The 18,456-nt window shown below is 35.2% G+C and overlaps 2 protein-coding genes across 2 annotated transcripts; both read right to left on the bottom strand.

Annotated features, from left to right (window-relative positions):
* Window positions 1-3,768: 3,768 nt before the first annotated feature.
* LOC132068488 (F-box protein At5g39250-like) lies at window positions 3,769-4,518 on the bottom strand. Its single transcript, XM_059462092.1, has one exon. It carries the CDS (start codon window positions 4,513-4,515, stop codon window positions 3,769-3,771), a length of 747 nt encoding a protein of 248 aa, XP_059318075.1. The 5' UTR covers window positions 4,516-4,518.
* A 13,170-nt stretch (window positions 4,519-17,688) lies between these two features.
* Window positions 17,689-18,435, bottom strand: LOC132068479 (F-box protein At5g39250-like). Its single transcript, XM_059462079.1, has one exon. The coding sequence runs from the start codon at window positions 18,433-18,435 to the stop codon at window positions 17,689-17,691; it is 747 nt and encodes a 248-aa protein (XP_059318062.1).
* Between the last annotated feature and the right edge of the window lie 21 nt (window positions 18,436-18,456).

Raw genomic sequence — 18,456 nt, 5'->3', positions numbered from 1 at the left:
CACATTCCTTCCTTCAAATATAGTATCAGTCTCATTACCTTCTTATGATCTGGAAAACAGACACATAATAAATTTGTTTTGGGTGGGAAACCCCAAAAGAGAAGAAACCTTTCTCCGATAAACATGTCTGAGGTTTTAATTGATTTTATTAAGAATATGACGTCTGCATCTAAATGCACATCTGAATATTAAGTTATGCATTAAGATTTAGATGCCTGACTCAGAATTCACATTCGAATATTAAGATGATGTACTAAGATCTGAATATTAAATAATTAACACTGTTTTTTTAATATCTAATAGCTAGCGGTGGTGGTTGTGGGTATTGATTAATGGTGGTATTGTGAGTAGTAGGTACTGGTAGTGGTGGCTAGCAATAGAAGTTGATCGTAATAGTTGGTAGTGATGGTTGATCGTTGGAAGATAGTGATAACTAATGATGGTAATGAATAATGACGGTAGTTGCTGATATATAGAGGTGATTGATGGTGGTAATTGTCGGTAGTGATAAGTGATTCTTATAGTAAAGGTTCATTGGACAAAGAGTACCTTGCTTCTGTATCTAATAACAAATAAGAGTAGAAGATATTCAAAGATGTTCAAAGTATCATGGTTATGAGTCATATAATAAGACTTCAGGTAAGTGCGATAATGGTATTTATAAAAATAGCGATCTATTATTTATTTTGTTAAGAAGATTGAAGAAAATTTAAAGGATAAAGAAGAAGGTTCTCTTCTTATTGATCTAAAAAAATGCATCAAAAGGTGCCAAGAAAAGTCCTTTTGTGGGTTTTCAAGAAGAAAGGAATGCATATCACAATATACAAATTTCATAAGAAACATATATGAAGGAGCTGTCACAACTCACAAGTGTAGGAACACTCAGAGGAAATACAAAGAAGTTCTCCACAACTATATATGAGTTTAGACTAGGATCTACCTTAAGCCTTTACTTGTGTAACTTAATTATGGATGAATTAACCAGCATATAGAAAATTGAGTTCCAGGATGAGATATAAGTGGGTGCTAAAAAATTCAAGTATTGTCCATTTTAACACAATTTATCTTTAGATACTCTTAAGTCTTAACTAAGTATTGTTAATGCAGGTGTCCTTGTTCTACCGTCTATATCACATAAAATACTGCTACTACAATAGATTCGCCAGGATCATTCAATACACTTGTAACGCAGAAGGTCACTAATTAGGCCTAAAACATTCACCAAATGGAACAAGCAAGCCATTCACACACACACCAAAAAAAAACACAGGGAAAGAAAGATTACCTTCCCATCGTTGCTGCCGATATGTGCTTAAGACATGGTAAGAGCTTTGAAATGATCAATCATCCCATTTAAAACCATGGGTGAGCTGAGCATGGTGTCTTTTTGGTAGTAAAAACTGTCGCTGTTTAGGGTTTTCAACTTGTGCAGGAAAGCTTCTACCTCGTCCTCCTCTGCCATTTTCGCCCAGGCCAATAGAGTAGTAGTATCTTGGTGCTTATTTTATTACTCCGTCGGTCCCAAATTAACAATCACTTGCTAAAGAAAAACATTGTCCCATATGCAGGTGTCCTTATTTTACCTTCTATATCAATATGGATTTGCTAGAATAATGAAACACGCCAAAGCAAGTACCTTTCCAGTAATAAGAGAATGAAAGATATATCAACGCAACCGTTGATTAAAGCACAATACAATATTATGCTAGAATAATGAAACACGTCTAAACAATATTAGCAGTGATATATAAAGATTTTTTTGCCTTGGAACTAACATTGTTCTAGCTAGAAGAGCAAAAAGTATGTCATGAATATCTTCTTCACCTAAACAACTAGTTCTCTCTCCTACACTCAAAAATTCTTTGACGAACTTCGTAAATTGCTAAGAAATTGTTTCAATAGGCTTAACCTTGATAGATACTCGGTCGATTGTTGAGAAAAGTTGATTTGCCTTAACTTTGATATATACTCAATATAGTGAACATAACTACCCCTTAGTCTCAAAAAATTTGTCGTGCTTTCTCAAAATAGTTGTTTCAAATTATTTATCGTTCTAGAAATTCGAGACCAAATTAATTACTTTTTTTTTTTCATTTCACCTGTTATTGTTTTCGAATACCATAAATACCTCAATTATGGGATCATATTATGATCGTTCAAATACCAATGAAGGATAAAATAGTTAAAACCTCTCCTAATTAGTGTTTCTTAAGGGCACCCAAAACAGAATCACGACAGATAATTTGAGACGGAAGGAGTAGTAAAAACAACTTAATTAACCAAAATATCATTTGATGAGCCTTTTAAATGCACAAACAATAAGAAAACACTATGGAGAAAGATAAAAATGAAATAAAATACCAGTGTTTGGCCTAATTAGCTTACCCAGTATTCCTAAATTGCATGAAAAGAAATTTGACTTAAGAGCATATCAAACAATCAAGTGCAATAGTAACGGAAATGAATGAAAAGAAGACAATATAAAGCCACAAATTGATCAAACAATTCTGACTTTTTCTTTTTCCGATGTTTTCCAACGCACTATCCTGCATGGCACAGCTTATTTTTCTTTATTATTTTTTTTTTTTTTTTTTGAATGAGTGCTTATTTTTTAAAAAGTTAGGTGTTTGACCAAACTTTTACAAAAAAATAAATAATTCTGAAAGTAGCAGAAATAGTTTTTCATAAGTTAATAAAATAACTTTTGCTCAAAAACACTTTTTTAAAAAGTACTCTTGAAAAAAAATTCACTTAGATGTACTTTTTAAAAGCTTGACCAAACACTAATTATTGCTTAAAAGTATTTTTTAAAATTAAATGACCAAACACTAATTATTGCTCAAAAGTGTTTTTTAAATTAAATAGACAAATTAAACACCAACTGTTTTTTGACAAAATAATTTTTTTTTAAAGCACTTTTAAAAAAAGTATTTTTCAAAATAAGCTAATTTTAAAAGTTTAGCCAAACGGGCTTTCGTGGCTTCGAATCCCTTGTTATACCTACAAATTATGCCGGATGAGGCATAATTTTCAACAACAACTTAATCTGAATAAATACTACAAAACTACGCCGCATAACTTAATTTCTATATAATTTATGCCGAACGAAGCAAAATTTCAGTTTCCGAAGATAAAAATGTTATAGAAACTATGTCTTGTGAGGTAGGCCAGGATATTTTCATAAAATAAATAGCAGGGTCAAAAATTAAATTAAAGACCACATATATGAAGGCCAAAAATTAAAGACCAGTGTGTTCGAAGGGAAATCCGCGCAAAAAAATCCACAGATTCTGCTACAGTAACATTGCAAAAAAATTAATTGCATATGAAACAGGCCGAGGCAGGGAGAGGACCAGCTGACACAAAAGAAGAATGTAGTGATTGGTGCCCCACATTGAGAATGCAAAGCAGACATAACTTAAAATCAGACATTTAAAGGAGCGAATGACCATAGTTCAGCTTAGCTGAGAATACCAATAAGAGGTAAAGATGCATGTATGGTATTTACAGAAGGGAAGAGCTATTTTGAATCCCCAAGGACAATGGCTCTAGATTCAAATCACACAGATGAAGAAAGCTAGAACCGTTGAAACAAGTAAAGATTTACCTTCTTTTGCATCCAACAAAAGATAAATACTAAAACTGTTCTGGAATAAATAAAAACTTCATGCTAAGCAGTAGAAATAATATACAAATTCTAGTCCAGACGAGGACATTACAGATTAAGCTCCTCAGGTGCCTTACAGGAACCTAAGCACCACTGAACTCTTACTTCCAGTCCAGCATGTCAAGCAGCCACAGGACCTCATCTTCGGACTTGGCAGCATAAGAGAAATCCATCTCAATGGCAAAAATGTCATTTGCTGCCTCGTTGCTGTAGTCCATGAAAAGCAAAGATATCCATGCTCGAACACCCAGATTAACAAATAAATTAAGCGGAGAGAAGAAGTCAAGATATTCATCAAACCCTAAAGCCCGATATGATGTTCGATATACATTATGAAAAATGGATTTGTTGAGTAGGCAAGCAACTTTCTTTGTATCTTTGCGTTCAACAAACACAGAGAAACTCACCGTATCGCACAAGTGAATCGTGAATCGTGGTTCCACTGGTAGAATCAGCTTGTATTTAGGATGTTCTATGTGAGACCTAAGCACGTCACCGATTTCTGGAGGTGGAATCTTCTGAAAATCAGGCCCTGGCACAACATCTGAGAATAGTATTTTCCCATCAACCAAAATGTCAATGTAGAACTCCAAGTCATTGAACGTCAGTTTCGGAGGGGGAAGAGTCTCATATTGTTTTTTATAATAGGTTCGGAAAAATAAATAGTAGGTTGAAGTGGGAGGGGATTGCTGCTTGCAAATTGATGGCCATATTTTAGAACAAAAGGATTTCCAGAGGTGATCATCTTGAGCAGCATCTCTCCACTGTTTGCACACTAACATACAATTAGCCAGTTCGGTATACTCCAGCAACGGGAAAACAGCCTCGAGAATTTCTTCACAAGTCATTTTGTGCAACGAGAGAAAACAAAATTATCTTTGATGTTATTTATACGGTGATGATTCTAAAGCAATCAACTTCCATTCATCCAAAAAATGCAAGCATATCCAACTTCAGAGAAAGGATGGCTCTATCTAGGCCTGCACATGACGATGTAAGATCACTAAGCAGCAAAAAGGAATGAAGAATGAAGATAGACTAATGCGTACGAACAAAGTGAGAAAGGATAACATAATAAGATTGTCCAACAATAAGAACAACATACCCAGTGTAATCCACGCAATGGATGCGGAGAAAAGGTAAAGTATCTGTGACGCTACCCCTACTTGGAAGGTAGAGAGGCTGTTTCCATTAAACTCTCGACTCGGAATAAAGCAATAACAAAACAAGTCAAACAATAATTAATTACACAAAATTTATATCTATATCTGCTGTTTGGTTCCTCTTTCTCTTCAGCTATTTCATCATCACCATGTACAGTTCTCTTATAAATTAATTAATTAAAAACGAAGTTCACAATTAAAGCTTGAGATCAAACAATTCGACAATGACCTTCGTAACGTAAATAAATTGCTTAAAATACCTGTAAAAGATGGCAAACCACCGTGCCAGTTGCAGATCTAGTCGCTGAGGAGAAAAAGTAGTGTTATAATATTCGGAGTAAGTAAACCTAGTAAAAGTGAAATAAAGACCGTTGATTGTCAAAGATTCAATATGTGCCGTCGATGGCAAATAGCTGTCTAAATTAGTTTCTGGAATGTTCAGCAAATAAAAATATGATATATATCTAAAATAAAGTTGTTGTACAAAAATTTAATCTTAAGAATTTAAATTAACATAAATTAATCTATTAATCAATCTTATCCAACAACTAAAACAATACGTCAAATATAGTTTTGATTTAAAGGCAAAAATATTAGAGTATTTGAATAACTAACTAACAATTATCAAATTTTAACATTCCAACACTGGAGAAAAAAATATTTCTTGTGAAATTTTATAATGAATAGTTCAACAAAATAATACCTAAAAAATTCTTTGTAACCTGTTATGAAACACCAAGAATATTCATATTCGGATCAAATATTGTAGGTACTATATCAACTTTGCAAACTTCATCATTGCATAAAGAACCTCATGAAAATACTTGTGAACTGTTTGCAAAGAATGTTGAAATCTTCTCTTGTTAACGGCGTAAACGCTCGTTATATCCTGATTCTACAGCTTACTCTCCCCCGCTCTATCAATCACAACAAAGTTGTCGATTCATTTACATAGTGAACTAAAACGAAATCACTTTATATAGTTCTCACATATTCAATGACAAAACTGAGCATCACTAGAACGACAGCAGCCCAATGCACCAAGCATCCTGCGTTCACGGTTCGGAGAGGGCGGCAACCCAAATATATGAATAAATTTCGAAACTCTAGAGGATTATATGATCAAACCTCATTTTATCCACGTGCTCTTCTGGAATGTAGCTGGAGATATTGCTAATGAAAAAATTGAAATTTGAGATCAAAGAAATCTTAAGTGGATACCAAAGAACGAACACAAACTCCCAATAGGACAGATTAAAATTTGAGACTAAAAATCTAAAAATAAATAAATAAAAACGCATTGTAACACAGATATTAAAGAAAGAACATGAATTTATAATTGGAAAAATTGAATCTTGAGACGAAGAAGCTCATACCCAGATATGGATTTGGCATGAAAGCCGAGTAACCGATTTTGACAAAGAAGAGCCTACAAATGCATCCTTCATGTGTGCGCGCCCTCTGCAAATTTTGTCAGACGTTGTGGTATTGCCAACCCTAGATTAATTGATATCATCAGAATCGGAGGCAGCACCTTATTACTGCTTACATGTTCCTTGTACTTCTCCTTTTCGGAACCTTTTTCCAAAGAAGACGACCAGGATATTGCCAACTAACTGTGAAAAGGATGCTTAATCTGTTGGATTGATACAAAAGCAGGCAAAAAATTAGGTTAGACTGCTTTGGGCAGAGGGTGATGGCCCAACTTAGCTCTTCTAATATACTAGAGGGTGATGGCCCGTAGCAGCACGTCCCCAATATTGTGCAAGTTGGACTCAGCATGAAACTATAGAGGCAAAAACTGAAGTATGTAAGGTCAAAACATAACATACATGACAATTTTCTATATATGTGTTGTACAGGTAAAGTTCAACCATACCACTTGTATATACATTGTGTATAATAGATATTTCTTTCTACAACATATGCCATTAGTACTACCCAAAAAAAAATTTAAATAATGTCTGCATATGGAAACACGTCACGAACCAATGATGTCCATTATCAGCCAGCGTTATCAGTCTAATAGCCAAATTTTGGCATTCCAAAAATCACTACCTGAAGTAGAAGTTTTGGAGCATCTATATAAAAAAAAAAATATCCACCAATCAGTTAAAAGAAGGCAAAATACATCAAATGACCCTTGAGCTATTCCCGAAAAGTCGATTTCACACTCCAACTATACACGCGACATGTTACCCCCTTCACCATCTAAAGTGGATTTGATACCACTCCTACATACATATAACCAACGTTTGCACAAGGTGTTACACACTGCAATACATCAATGCCACATCCACGCCACATAATTAACTATTTTTATTTATGTTTTCTTAATTTTTATTTTCATTTTAGAATTCTTTTTTCTTTTTCTCTTCTTACTCTTTTTTACCTCTTTTCTCTCTGCCCAACTCCTCCATGCCCAGCTCCTCTCCGATCACTCACCCCAACTCTTCCATGCCATTCTCTTATTTCCTTTTCTTTTTATTTAAAAATAGCATGATGAGTTTAATATTACACATAATGAAAAATGATAAAATTAATTTTATAGGTAGTTAGATGTCACGCCCCAAATCTGGAGAGGCGTGACCGGCACTCGATTCCATACTAGGCCCGAGCGAACCATTCTAAATCTGTAACTCTGAAGGAGTAATCCCCAACTTAAACCGATGAGGCCTACCTGCACACAAACAATACCGATAATGTAACATGTCTCTTCTATCTCTCATGAACTCATGGACATATATATGGCCCCTCGTAAAGATTAACATAACACTTAAGCTACACAACAATATGATAAGCTCTACTTTGATAAATCTTTAGTCACAAGGTTTATTACGCCGTTACCATATATGGAATCATGCCAAGGAAAGAAGGAACAACCTTAACATACCTCGTCGCTTACTTAACCACTCAACGTCTATCCTTCCGAGCTCGCAAATCTACATTCAAGACGATTCATACTAGGGTTAAGTCTTTGAAACACTTATAAGGTCAAACTAGACTAATAAATGAGCTAACGAAATTAAAGATTTCCCTTATACCACTTACTTGCTCCAAATCTCAAAACAACGCCCAAACACAACAACAACAACAACACCATAGCTGTTACACCTCGGAAAATTTTTCGTTGATGCATAGTGAATGGGCAAACGAAGAGCACGACGTATACGGTGTTTTGATAAGTAAGAAATAGCCTTTAATGATCCTAATTAAGATTTCCAAAGACATTGGAAGTAGGGGACGAAAGTTGTTAAGGAAAGTAAGGTATATGTCATGTGTCGGGCAAGATTTGCAAGTATCGAATTAATGGTGACTTAATGATGTTTTGGGGAAGAGTTATAACGCCCCTTAGATTGTTAATGTTAGTGTTAAACAAGTGTTACCGAAGGTTCCATGTAAGATTGGAGATCAAACGAAGTGAAGAACAAGTCGAATTTGGGATTATACAATCATTATACGGACCGATAATGTTATACGGACAGTATAATGGATTGTGGAACCATCCCAAATGAAATGCGGTGGGATTATACGGTTAGTTATACGGACCGTATAAATTTATACGGCGTATAATGGACCGTATAATGGTCACGAGACGGCAGTGAAAGGTCCATTTCATGGTCACTTACACCGAGGATAAGTTTATACGACCGTATAAGTGTCCGTATAATGTCCCGACAGTCGAATCTTGAGTTATTAAAAAGGGGACCAAGTTCATTATTTCATTTTCGCATTTCACACCTTCTCTCTAGAACTCTCTAGAATATTTCTCCCACATAAATTCAAGGGATATTAGTGATCAACTACATCAAGTTAAGTGAATCAAGTGTAAGAAACCCGTTAAAGTTCATCCAAAACAAGAAATCCGTGAAGGTGAAACTAGGGTTTTTCTCAAGTGAATCTCTCACCCAAGGTTCAACTCCTACGCCATCTAAGGTAAGTTTTATGACATTTCCTTGTTATTGTTTAAGATTTGAAAGTAAACACTTGGATTATATAAGGAAGTAGGAAATGGGTCATGAATGTGGGAATAGTGTCACTTTTGAGTAAATGTTTGGATTGAGTTATGATTCTTGATACATTATGAATATAATCATGTTATAAATGATATTGAGAACATGGAATAGACCATGTATATGAGTGAACGAAATTGTGTGATATGACCATGAATATGGGTGAATTGAAGTGAATTGAGATGTAAGGATAATGTAGTTGAATAAAGGCTATTGTGATGATGCTGTGAAAGTTATTATTGATGTTTGGGAGCCGATATATGATATGAAGGGAGTCGTATAAATAAAGGAGACGAATTTTCTCTAAGTCTTAGTCATGTATGCTAAGTTGTGACTCTCTAATGTTAATGCACTTTAATGAAGGTAGAAACGTGAGCATTGAAGAAGCACGTGCAAGTGATAGAATAAAACGAAAGGTATGTAAGGCTAACCCTTCTTTCATAAGGCATGGTTCTTGGCAAATATCTATTCTTACTTGCTCCAAATCTTATCTCTAAAAGCTACTAAGCTTACGATTCTCGATATGATACGATTATACTAAGTTTCTTATACGACGAGTAATCCTTTAAGGATAGATGAAATGAATGACGATAGTAATATTGCTAAAGATGCTTATATGTATATGTGCTTATGTATGGCTATTATGAAACCCCGACAATAATATAGTGAATATGTATATATCTAAATATGACGATATGCGCGCACCACCGCAGTCGGATAACCCCGAGCCTTAGTAGGCTGTATGTATGACACCGAGCCTTGGTAGGGCCGACATGTGAAACACCGACCATTCTCTTGACTTATATAAATGCTATGTATATGACATCAATATGAGGACGAATATGCTAAGTATAATGTTATGAAAAGGCTATGTATATGCAATGTATATGAGATGTAAATGATACGAATATGAGTACGAATGGAAATATGAATACGAATACGAAAATGGATACGAAAGGTAAATGAGTACGGATATGGATGTATGTACACAGATACGCAATAGAAATGGAATGTCCCTATGGAAAGCAAGTAAGTGTTATGACGATGAAACTATTATCTCCCATCCTATGTTATTCCATATGTTATCTATTATGCTTTCATATTGATATTGATCATGCTTTACAAACTCGGTACATTCTTCGACGTCCTTTTTGTTTGTGGACGCTGCGTTATGCCCGCGGTGGCCAAGGAGATAGACTTGATCCATAACGATTTATTCGGGGACTACAAAATGCGGAGCTCCATTTCGTGGAGGCTGCGTCTTTTGGTATAGATTCTTTTGTGTACATATTTATGGGCACGGCGGGGTCTGTCCCGCCTATATGATATGACATACTCTTTCTTAAAGGCTTGCGGACATGTGTATATGGTTAGGTATGTTTGGCCTCGTCGGCCTATATTTTGGGATATTGTTTGTTAGCCTTGTCGGCTTATGTACATTTATATGGGCATAGATGTTTATTGATGATATAAGTAAATTGTCGCCCAATGAGATTAGAATGATGATGAATGAAAAGCATGATTTAACTATGTGGCTCACCTAGATGTGGTGTGTAAGTATGTTAAGGGGTGCCGGGTGGGCTAGCACCGGTGCTCGTCTTAACCTCCGATTGGGTCGTGACAATAGCCAATAGATTATATTCAAATTAAACGTAAATCAATCCATAATTCTCTTTAACAATCAACCCATAGTCATCAACTTCAACTTAATACCTCATGACTTCCCTATCACCATTCTCTTGACTTTAAGACTTACTAAACCTCCAATTCAACTCAACATAAGCAATAAGATGAAGAACATACCTTGTATTCGAAGAACTTGAATCACACAACTTGTCTCAGGCCAAGTTCACCACAACTCCATGTAGAAACAAGAACAAGCACTTTTTTATGAACTAGTTGAGGATTTAGGAGTTTGATCCCTTCTTGATTTGATTTGGGGTGTTTGTGGATGTTAGAGGGAGCTTAGAAAGACTTTAGGGATTTAATTTGGGTGAAAAAATGAAGCTTAGGTCGTGGAACATCTATTTATAGGCTTAGAAAAAAAATTCCATCGATTCCTGTTGACACCTAATTTTGGCTCGACGTGCTTAAAATTAACGTTTTAGAGGGCCCTGATTCGTTAAAGAGCGCGAAATACATTTTTCACACATTTTTACATTTTTCGATGATTTATTGATAATTGTCCTCATTTTAGGAGTTTTATCAATTTATTGTCATTTTTCAAGAATCATTATTTTTGCACATGTACAATGAATACTACCATTTTTTGTGCAATTAATAATTGTTTTTTAATTTTATAGCGGTACATTTTTATATATTATACATTAATATTTATATTTTATACTTACATTATTATTTAACTATATTTTAGTACGATCCGCGGGCGTAAAACCGAAACAATTAATTTTTTAAACACGATAAGATTTAGCACATGGTTTTAAAAGAATGGTTTTGTGAAACCCATAGTTTTGGGGGGTTTGGATAAAAAGTGGTTTACCTTTGCATATAAGGAGGACTTCCCTCTCATTTTTCTCACCACTTCACACTACCTCACATATATTTTTCTTCTCTCTACACTCTCCATATTTTCTTTTCATAGGAAATTAGAAACTAGCATCTTCCTCCTCTCTCTCTATTTTTTTTTTTTTCTCTTCTTTTTTTCATACATTGTCTTTACGCTTTTATATACCTGGTCTTTACATTCATTATATGCATAGCCTTTATATTTTATATACATCACATACATTGTCTTTATATTTATTCATGCATTGTCTTTATATTTATTCATGCATTTGTCTTTATATTTGTTCATGCATTTTGTTTATATTCATTCATATATTGTCTCTACATTTTCTTCATACATTTTCTCTACTTTTTCTTTAAATTTGCATACATTTTTTTACTCCCCTATAAATATTTTTCATACACTTGCAAGCATTTTCTTTTACCTTTTTGTCAATATCATCACATTACATGCTCATTTTTTTTAATTATTTTTTACACATTTTGTTCTTTATATTTTCTCTACATGGTCTATACATTATTTTTACATTCACATATATTTTCATTTTTTTTTATTCTTATATTTTTTACATATATCATATACATATACATTCTTACACCGTGTATACTACACCAATTATAAAAGTCAAAACAAGTTTTATCTCCTTTTGTCAAGTTTAATAAACTTTATGTCAAATCGTTTTTTTAAAGTGGTGTCAAATCACTTTTCAAAGACTTTTTATGTCGTATCACTTTTCAAAGCGCTTTATGTCAAATCACCTTTTAAAAGTTTTATGTCACATCCCTTATTTTTTGACTTTTTCAAACTTCTTTAACTAACATATTTTTCTTTCATTTTACAATTTATTACAAATATTAAACTCTTGGCCGATGAAGAAATTTCCGTCGATTTCCAAGGTCTCCCATGTACAAAAGACGGGTTTTTTATGTTAAGTTTATTTATTATTTCTTTAATTCATTTGATAGTTATTTAATCTCTTACTAACATTTTTACCAAGTGCTTATACGGTGGGAAATACATCTCAAAGACGATACTCGGAAGGCAACCGAATCACTATATACTTTTATACTTACAAGGTACATTCTCTTTATACTCTTTTATATATTCTTTTTTACTATACATTCCTTATGAATATTTGATACTTGATATAAATTACATGTTTATACACTGTATACTTAGTATATTATCACCTAGTATAGCTTTTCATGAAGTCATAACATTTTGAAAACGTAATAATAATGATAAACAGATAGATAATCCCCCTCTAGTGTTCGGCCTTAAACTAAATCTAATTTCTCACAGTTGTGGATGCTTAATACCTTCCCCTAGTAAATAAAACCCTTATCTAGAATCTCATAGGTTTCGTGGACTAAAAATGGAGTAGACACACAAATACATATAGGTTTCCTATTTTTCCTTAAAAATTAGGTGGCGACTCTAACCCTTTTAAAACCAGTTAGAAGAACCGTGAAGTTGCAAACTATCTTGGACCCGTTCAAAATAGGGCGTAACAATTCCAATTTCTAGAAATTTCGGACAAAGTACGGGTTACTATTCATCCCGTACTTCAAAGTACGTGCTACTGTTCATCCCGTGCTTGGAGGTAAAAATTTTCAATTTTCTGGAAATTTCAGGTAAAGTACGACCAAAATGTACGGGACGTACATTTTTGTACGGGCCTTAACTCATCCCATACTTCATAGAAATGCGATCTGTCAGTTGCTTTGGAAAGAAAACTCGCTGAACTTCAATTTACATAGGTTATGGATTCCGTAACTCCTCATATCCTAGGAGATACACCTCTCTCAATTTGACCCAAAATTTCCTGTCCAAAATTCTGCCAAGTTTTTCCAAAATTTTAACAAACTTAATTTCTTCGATTCGCTCGATCCCGGAACCTTTAGACACTTTCTTAGCACTTGTGAAGAGTATTCCTCAACGTTATAAGGGTTCCATGACCTCTCTAGGCTTACGTTAGTTTACTTACGACGCAACAACGCGAAATTTTCTGAGGTGTAACATTAGATGTGAATTTGGTTGCCGAAAAATGAAGAAGAAAGAAGGATTTGGTGATGGGGGTTGGGGGCGGTGGTAGTGAAATGAAGAAGAAGAAGGGTTTAAACGGTGGGGGTGGTGTGAAGGTGGAGTAGAAGAGAGGGGTGGGGTGAAATGAAGAAGAATAAGGGTTTGGGGGCGGGGTTGCAATGGCGGTGGGGAAGAAGGGCGGGGGGGGGGGGGGGAGGGGGGTTTCAAATGAAGAAGAAAGGAGTTGCAAAAAAGTAAATTTTTATTAAAAATTAGAAATTTATTTTGACTTAACTCTCCTATTATTTAATTAAAATTTTCTTTTGTGCCACATCAGCTTCTTGGGTGGTATTAAATTCACTTTTTAGATGGTGAAGGGGGTAATAGGTCGCATCGATATTTTTGGTAGAGTTCAGTGGTCATTTGATATATTTATTAAAACTTAGATGAGCGTCAATAATAATAATTTGTTTTCATAACAACGAAAGTAAAATATTTTGATATCTTATTTGACACATGATAGACAATCTAACTCTTGGAAAAAAGTATATAATATTTAAACTCCAAATTTAGTTGACAAAAAAAAAATGGAAAACAAATTCGACAATCATCACAGAGACGAAAAAGTTAGCATCTATTATTTCAGTGGTAGGGTCTCACCCACAACCATGAAAGCCAAATTGTTCACCAAAAAAATTAGCAGATCAATAATAGTGGTTACCCATACAAATCCATCTTTAGAAACATAAAGTAAGCAAGTGAACTAATCTTCACCATTCCAGTTCAGTATGACAAACTGTATTCACTGCCATCTATGTCCATTTAACTGCCAATACAAAAAGAACACAAATGAGCAATGCTACTTCCAGTAATAATTTATTGAGCAAGATAAGCACATCACAAATGTATGCATTGAAGAAGAAAACATCCCAATAGCGATAAACTACAATGTATGCATCACAAATGTTTAATTAGCATGTTCGTGTCAAACGAAGTTTGGACAATTCCCCAGTACATTGAAGGACATAATTGAAACTCGAACTATGAACAGCAAAGTACAATTAAATATTATTGGCAAAAGTCATAGATAGCCCCCTAAACTTTGTCACATTTTTCTCATGGCTACCTAAACCTAAGCTTGTTTCAATTTGACACCTAAACCTCTCCGAATTTGTACCATTTAGCCACTTTTTTTACAATCAGCAAAAAACATAAATGTGTGTATTACACTCGCGGTGACGTGGCAAAAATGACCAATTAAAAAATGACATATGGCATTGGGTCCAAAATAATTATAAGTAAAAAAAAAAAACATCTGCGGCCCCCACCCCACCCCAAACACCTGCCAACACCACGCCAAACCCCTGCCATTCCCCTTGCTTCTTTCTTCCCCGTAGAAAAATCCCCATTCCACTTCCAAGATAAATCCCCTTCTCCCCTTTCTTCTTTCTCCCTTCCAAGCTCTAATATTTTAATTTAATGTCTAATAAATAATTTATGGATAAATAAGTTATTATTTTAAGGATGAATTAATGGAGTAATGAAAGAAATAAATTTTCGTAGAAAGTGTTGGATATCACAGAGGTTGGGTTTAGAGCTTGTTTTTGGGGTTGGTTTTCGGTGGAAAATAAGGGCGTTAAGGGTCTGCAATTGAGGTGTAGGGTGGTAATGATGGTGGATCGTGGTACAGTGGTGGCGAGTTGAAGGGTTTAAGGTTTAAGGAACAGTGGTGGTACAGTGGTGCGGTGATGTTAAAGAGTGGTGTTTAGGGTGGGTTTAATGGTTTTAAGGTTTAAGGAACAGGGGAGCCACGGGCGGGTGTTGACGGGGTGGCGACGGGGTGGGGAACTACGGTGTGGGGTGGAGATGGTGATGAGTTTGTTTATAGTGAGTAAAAAAATTGAAGAAGAAAGGAAAAAGCTATTTAAAATGAAGAGAGGGGAAGATGAGGGAGCAGTGGTTTGTGGTTGAGGGATTGGAGTTCGCCGGCGGCGGCCTCAGTGGCGGCAGCGGGAAGGAGAAACGTGAAGAAGAAGAAATAAAAATAAATGAAAAATAGGGTAAATAATGTCTCTCACGCTCCTCTCTTGTGTGTATTACACACACTTCGCCACATCAGCAAAAGGTGGCTAAATGGTACAAATTTGGAGGGCTTTAGGTGGCAAATTGGAACAAGCTTAGATTTAGGTAGCCATGAGGAAAGTGTGGCAAAGTTTAGGAGGCTATCTATGACTTTTGCCAATAATATTCATTTCCTTTTTATGCATCGGGTATCATTAATTTACTTGCTTTGCGGCACAAGCCATACTTATTTGCAACAAAACTTCAATTATATTTGGTATTTATACCAACGATTGAATGCAAGACACATATTTTGTATGTCATAACTATAATTAGATGATATATATTCTCACTTTAATTTCTTGATTTGGAGTAAACCTCGGATACTAATAAGATTATACCGTAACTCTCGAGTATGGACATTTAGGAGAGCTGACCTTGTATTTAGCTCAGTTAATTTTTTTTTTTTTTTTAAAAAAAAGACAAGCCTAATGAGGTGTCATGGGTTTGATATTCAAGTAAATTATCCACGTACTCCAAATATTTCATTTTATGTGTCACTTTTTATTTTTAATTGTAATTGTTTTAGAGCGAATGACATAATTTAAATAGAATGACATGCTTTTAATTTTAGAACAAATATATTTCAAACTTTCCATTTTATACTTAAAAGACTGACTTTCAACACTCAACATAATTTGAAAAAGGCATTACTTTAGATTTCAGCGGACATAATTAGCGTTTAACTTTGACATATGTATCATAACATCCGTACAAATTATGCCGGATAAAGCATAAATTTCACCACTCAACATAAATTGAAAAAGTACTACAAAAGTATAAAAGCATAACTTAATTCCAATATAATTTATGCCTTTCAATTTCCGAAGATAAAAATGTCATAGAAACTATGCCTTGCGAAGTAGGCCAGGATATTTTCATAAAATAAATAGCGGGGGGGGGGGGGGGGGGAGGAAATTAAAGACCACATATACAAAGGGGAAAAATTAAAGACCAGTGTGTTTACCCCGGATTGTGAGCAACAATTAAATTTGTAAATGGTGACTATGATAGTGGATGAACTTAATCTTTTATGATATGAGATCCTATAGAATATATATATATATATAAAATGTGAACTAGCAAGTGATAGCAAATATTATAGAGCAGCTATGAGAAAAACTGGAAAGGAAGAGTTAGCCAATGTAGCGGATTGGTTCGGCTTGGAGATATTTCTTATATCCGGACCAAAATGCTTAAGGAAATCTTTATAACACTTTTCTGATTACAATGTTGTTGAATGATGAAAAGCCAACCTAAAAAAGGAAGGGGTAGCCCTCTATTTATAGGTAATCACAAATGGGCCTTAATACAATTCCAAAAAAGCCTTTCTAGAAAAACCCTAAAATGGATAAGGCTGTCCGTACGGTCTTACACTCGTAGCGATGTCAGCGCAGATGGCCGAACGGTTTGATGATGAGTGGCCGCTCCATAACTAATTATCCAGACCTACATCGGATACGCTCATTTGGGTTCGGGTATACAGTGTCCAATAAAATACCTTCGACGTTGAAGCAGAGTTGAACTCGTTCGTACCCATTCGGACCTGTCTTTTACTCCGGTCCCATCGGACACAAGTTGACCCGATTTTTACCGCATTTGAAGGACAATCCGCGCAAAAAAATGCACAGATTCTGCTACAGTATCATTGCACAAAAAATTATTGCATATGAAACAGGCCGAGGCAGGGAGAGCGACCAGCTGACACAAAAGAAGAATGTAGTTATTGGTGCCCCACATAGAGAATGCAAAGGAGACAACTTAAAATCAGACATTTAAAGGAGTGAACGACCATATTTCGGCTTAACTGAGAATACCAATAAGAGGAAAAGATGCATATATGCTATCTACACAAGGGAAGAGCTAATTTGAATCCACAAGGACAATGACACTAGATTCAAATCATACAGATGAAGAAAGCTAGAACCGTTGAGCGATGATAAGGTTCCGTTGCAGTGGTTATACAGGATTGGTACATGAAACAAGTGGAGAGTTACCTTCTTTTACATCCAAATAAAGATTAAAACTAATTGTTCTAGGAATAAATAAAAACTTCATTAAGAATGAATGTTGTGCATATTTGAACAGTATTCTAGAACAACTGTGATGCTAAGCAGTATAAATAATATACAAGTTTAGTCCAGAAGGGGCCATACAGGAATCACTGGACTCTTACTTCCACTCCAGCATGTCAAACAGCAACAGGAGCTCATCTTCAGAATCAGCACAGAATCTTATCTCAATTGCAAAAACGTCCACTGCTGCCTCATTGCTATGGTCCATGGAAAGCAAACATAACAACATTTCCCCAAAAGGTAAAACTAAACGAACGGGAGTGGGGATTTCAAGAGGTTGAGAATCTGACATCCGATAATATGTTCGATCTAAAGTTACAAACTTGGCTTTGCGGAATATGCAAGTAACTTTTGTTGTATCTCTGCGTCCAACATACACAGAGACCCTGACCGACTGGTACAAAGGAATCGTTAATCTAGGTTCAAAGGGTAGAATCATCCTGTAATCAGGCAATCCTAACAGGATCCTAAGCTCATCACAAGTCCCAGGAGGTGAAATCCAGGACCACTTTGGAAGAACAGGCCCTGGCACCACATCTGAGAATATTATTTTTTCTTCAACCCAAATGTCAATGTAGAACTCCAAGTCATTAAGTGTCAGTTTCGGAGGGGGAACGCTTCTATGACACTGTCTTTTATAAAAGGTTTGGAAAAGTTTATAGTAGGTTAAAGTGGGAGGGGATTGCCGCTTGCAAAATGACGGCCATATTTTAGAACAAAGGGATTTCCAGAGGTAATCATCTTGAGCAGCATCTCTCCACTGTTTGCACACTAACATACAATTAGCCAGTTGGGTACACTCCAGCAACGGGAAAACAGCCTTGAGAATTTCTTCACAAGTCATTTTTTGCAACGAGAGAAAACA

Source organism: Lycium ferocissimum, chromosome 1 (assembly GCF_029784015.1).
Source record: "Lycium ferocissimum isolate CSIRO_LF1 chromosome 1, AGI_CSIRO_Lferr_CH_V1, whole genome shotgun sequence".
Taxonomy (NCBI): Eukaryota; Viridiplantae; Streptophyta; class Magnoliopsida; order Solanales; family Solanaceae; genus Lycium; species Lycium ferocissimum.
This window is presented reverse-complemented; position numbering and strand designations above follow the sequence as displayed.

Coding starts and splice junctions, on each gene's coding strand:
- LOC132068488 (XM_059462092.1), bottom strand. CDS start 4,515: ATGACTTGTGAAGAAATTCTCGAGGCTGTTTTCCCGTTGCTGGAGTAT.
- LOC132068479 (XM_059462079.1), bottom strand. CDS start 18,435: ATGACTTGTGAAGAAATTCTCAAGGCTGTTTTCCCGTTGCTGGAGTGT.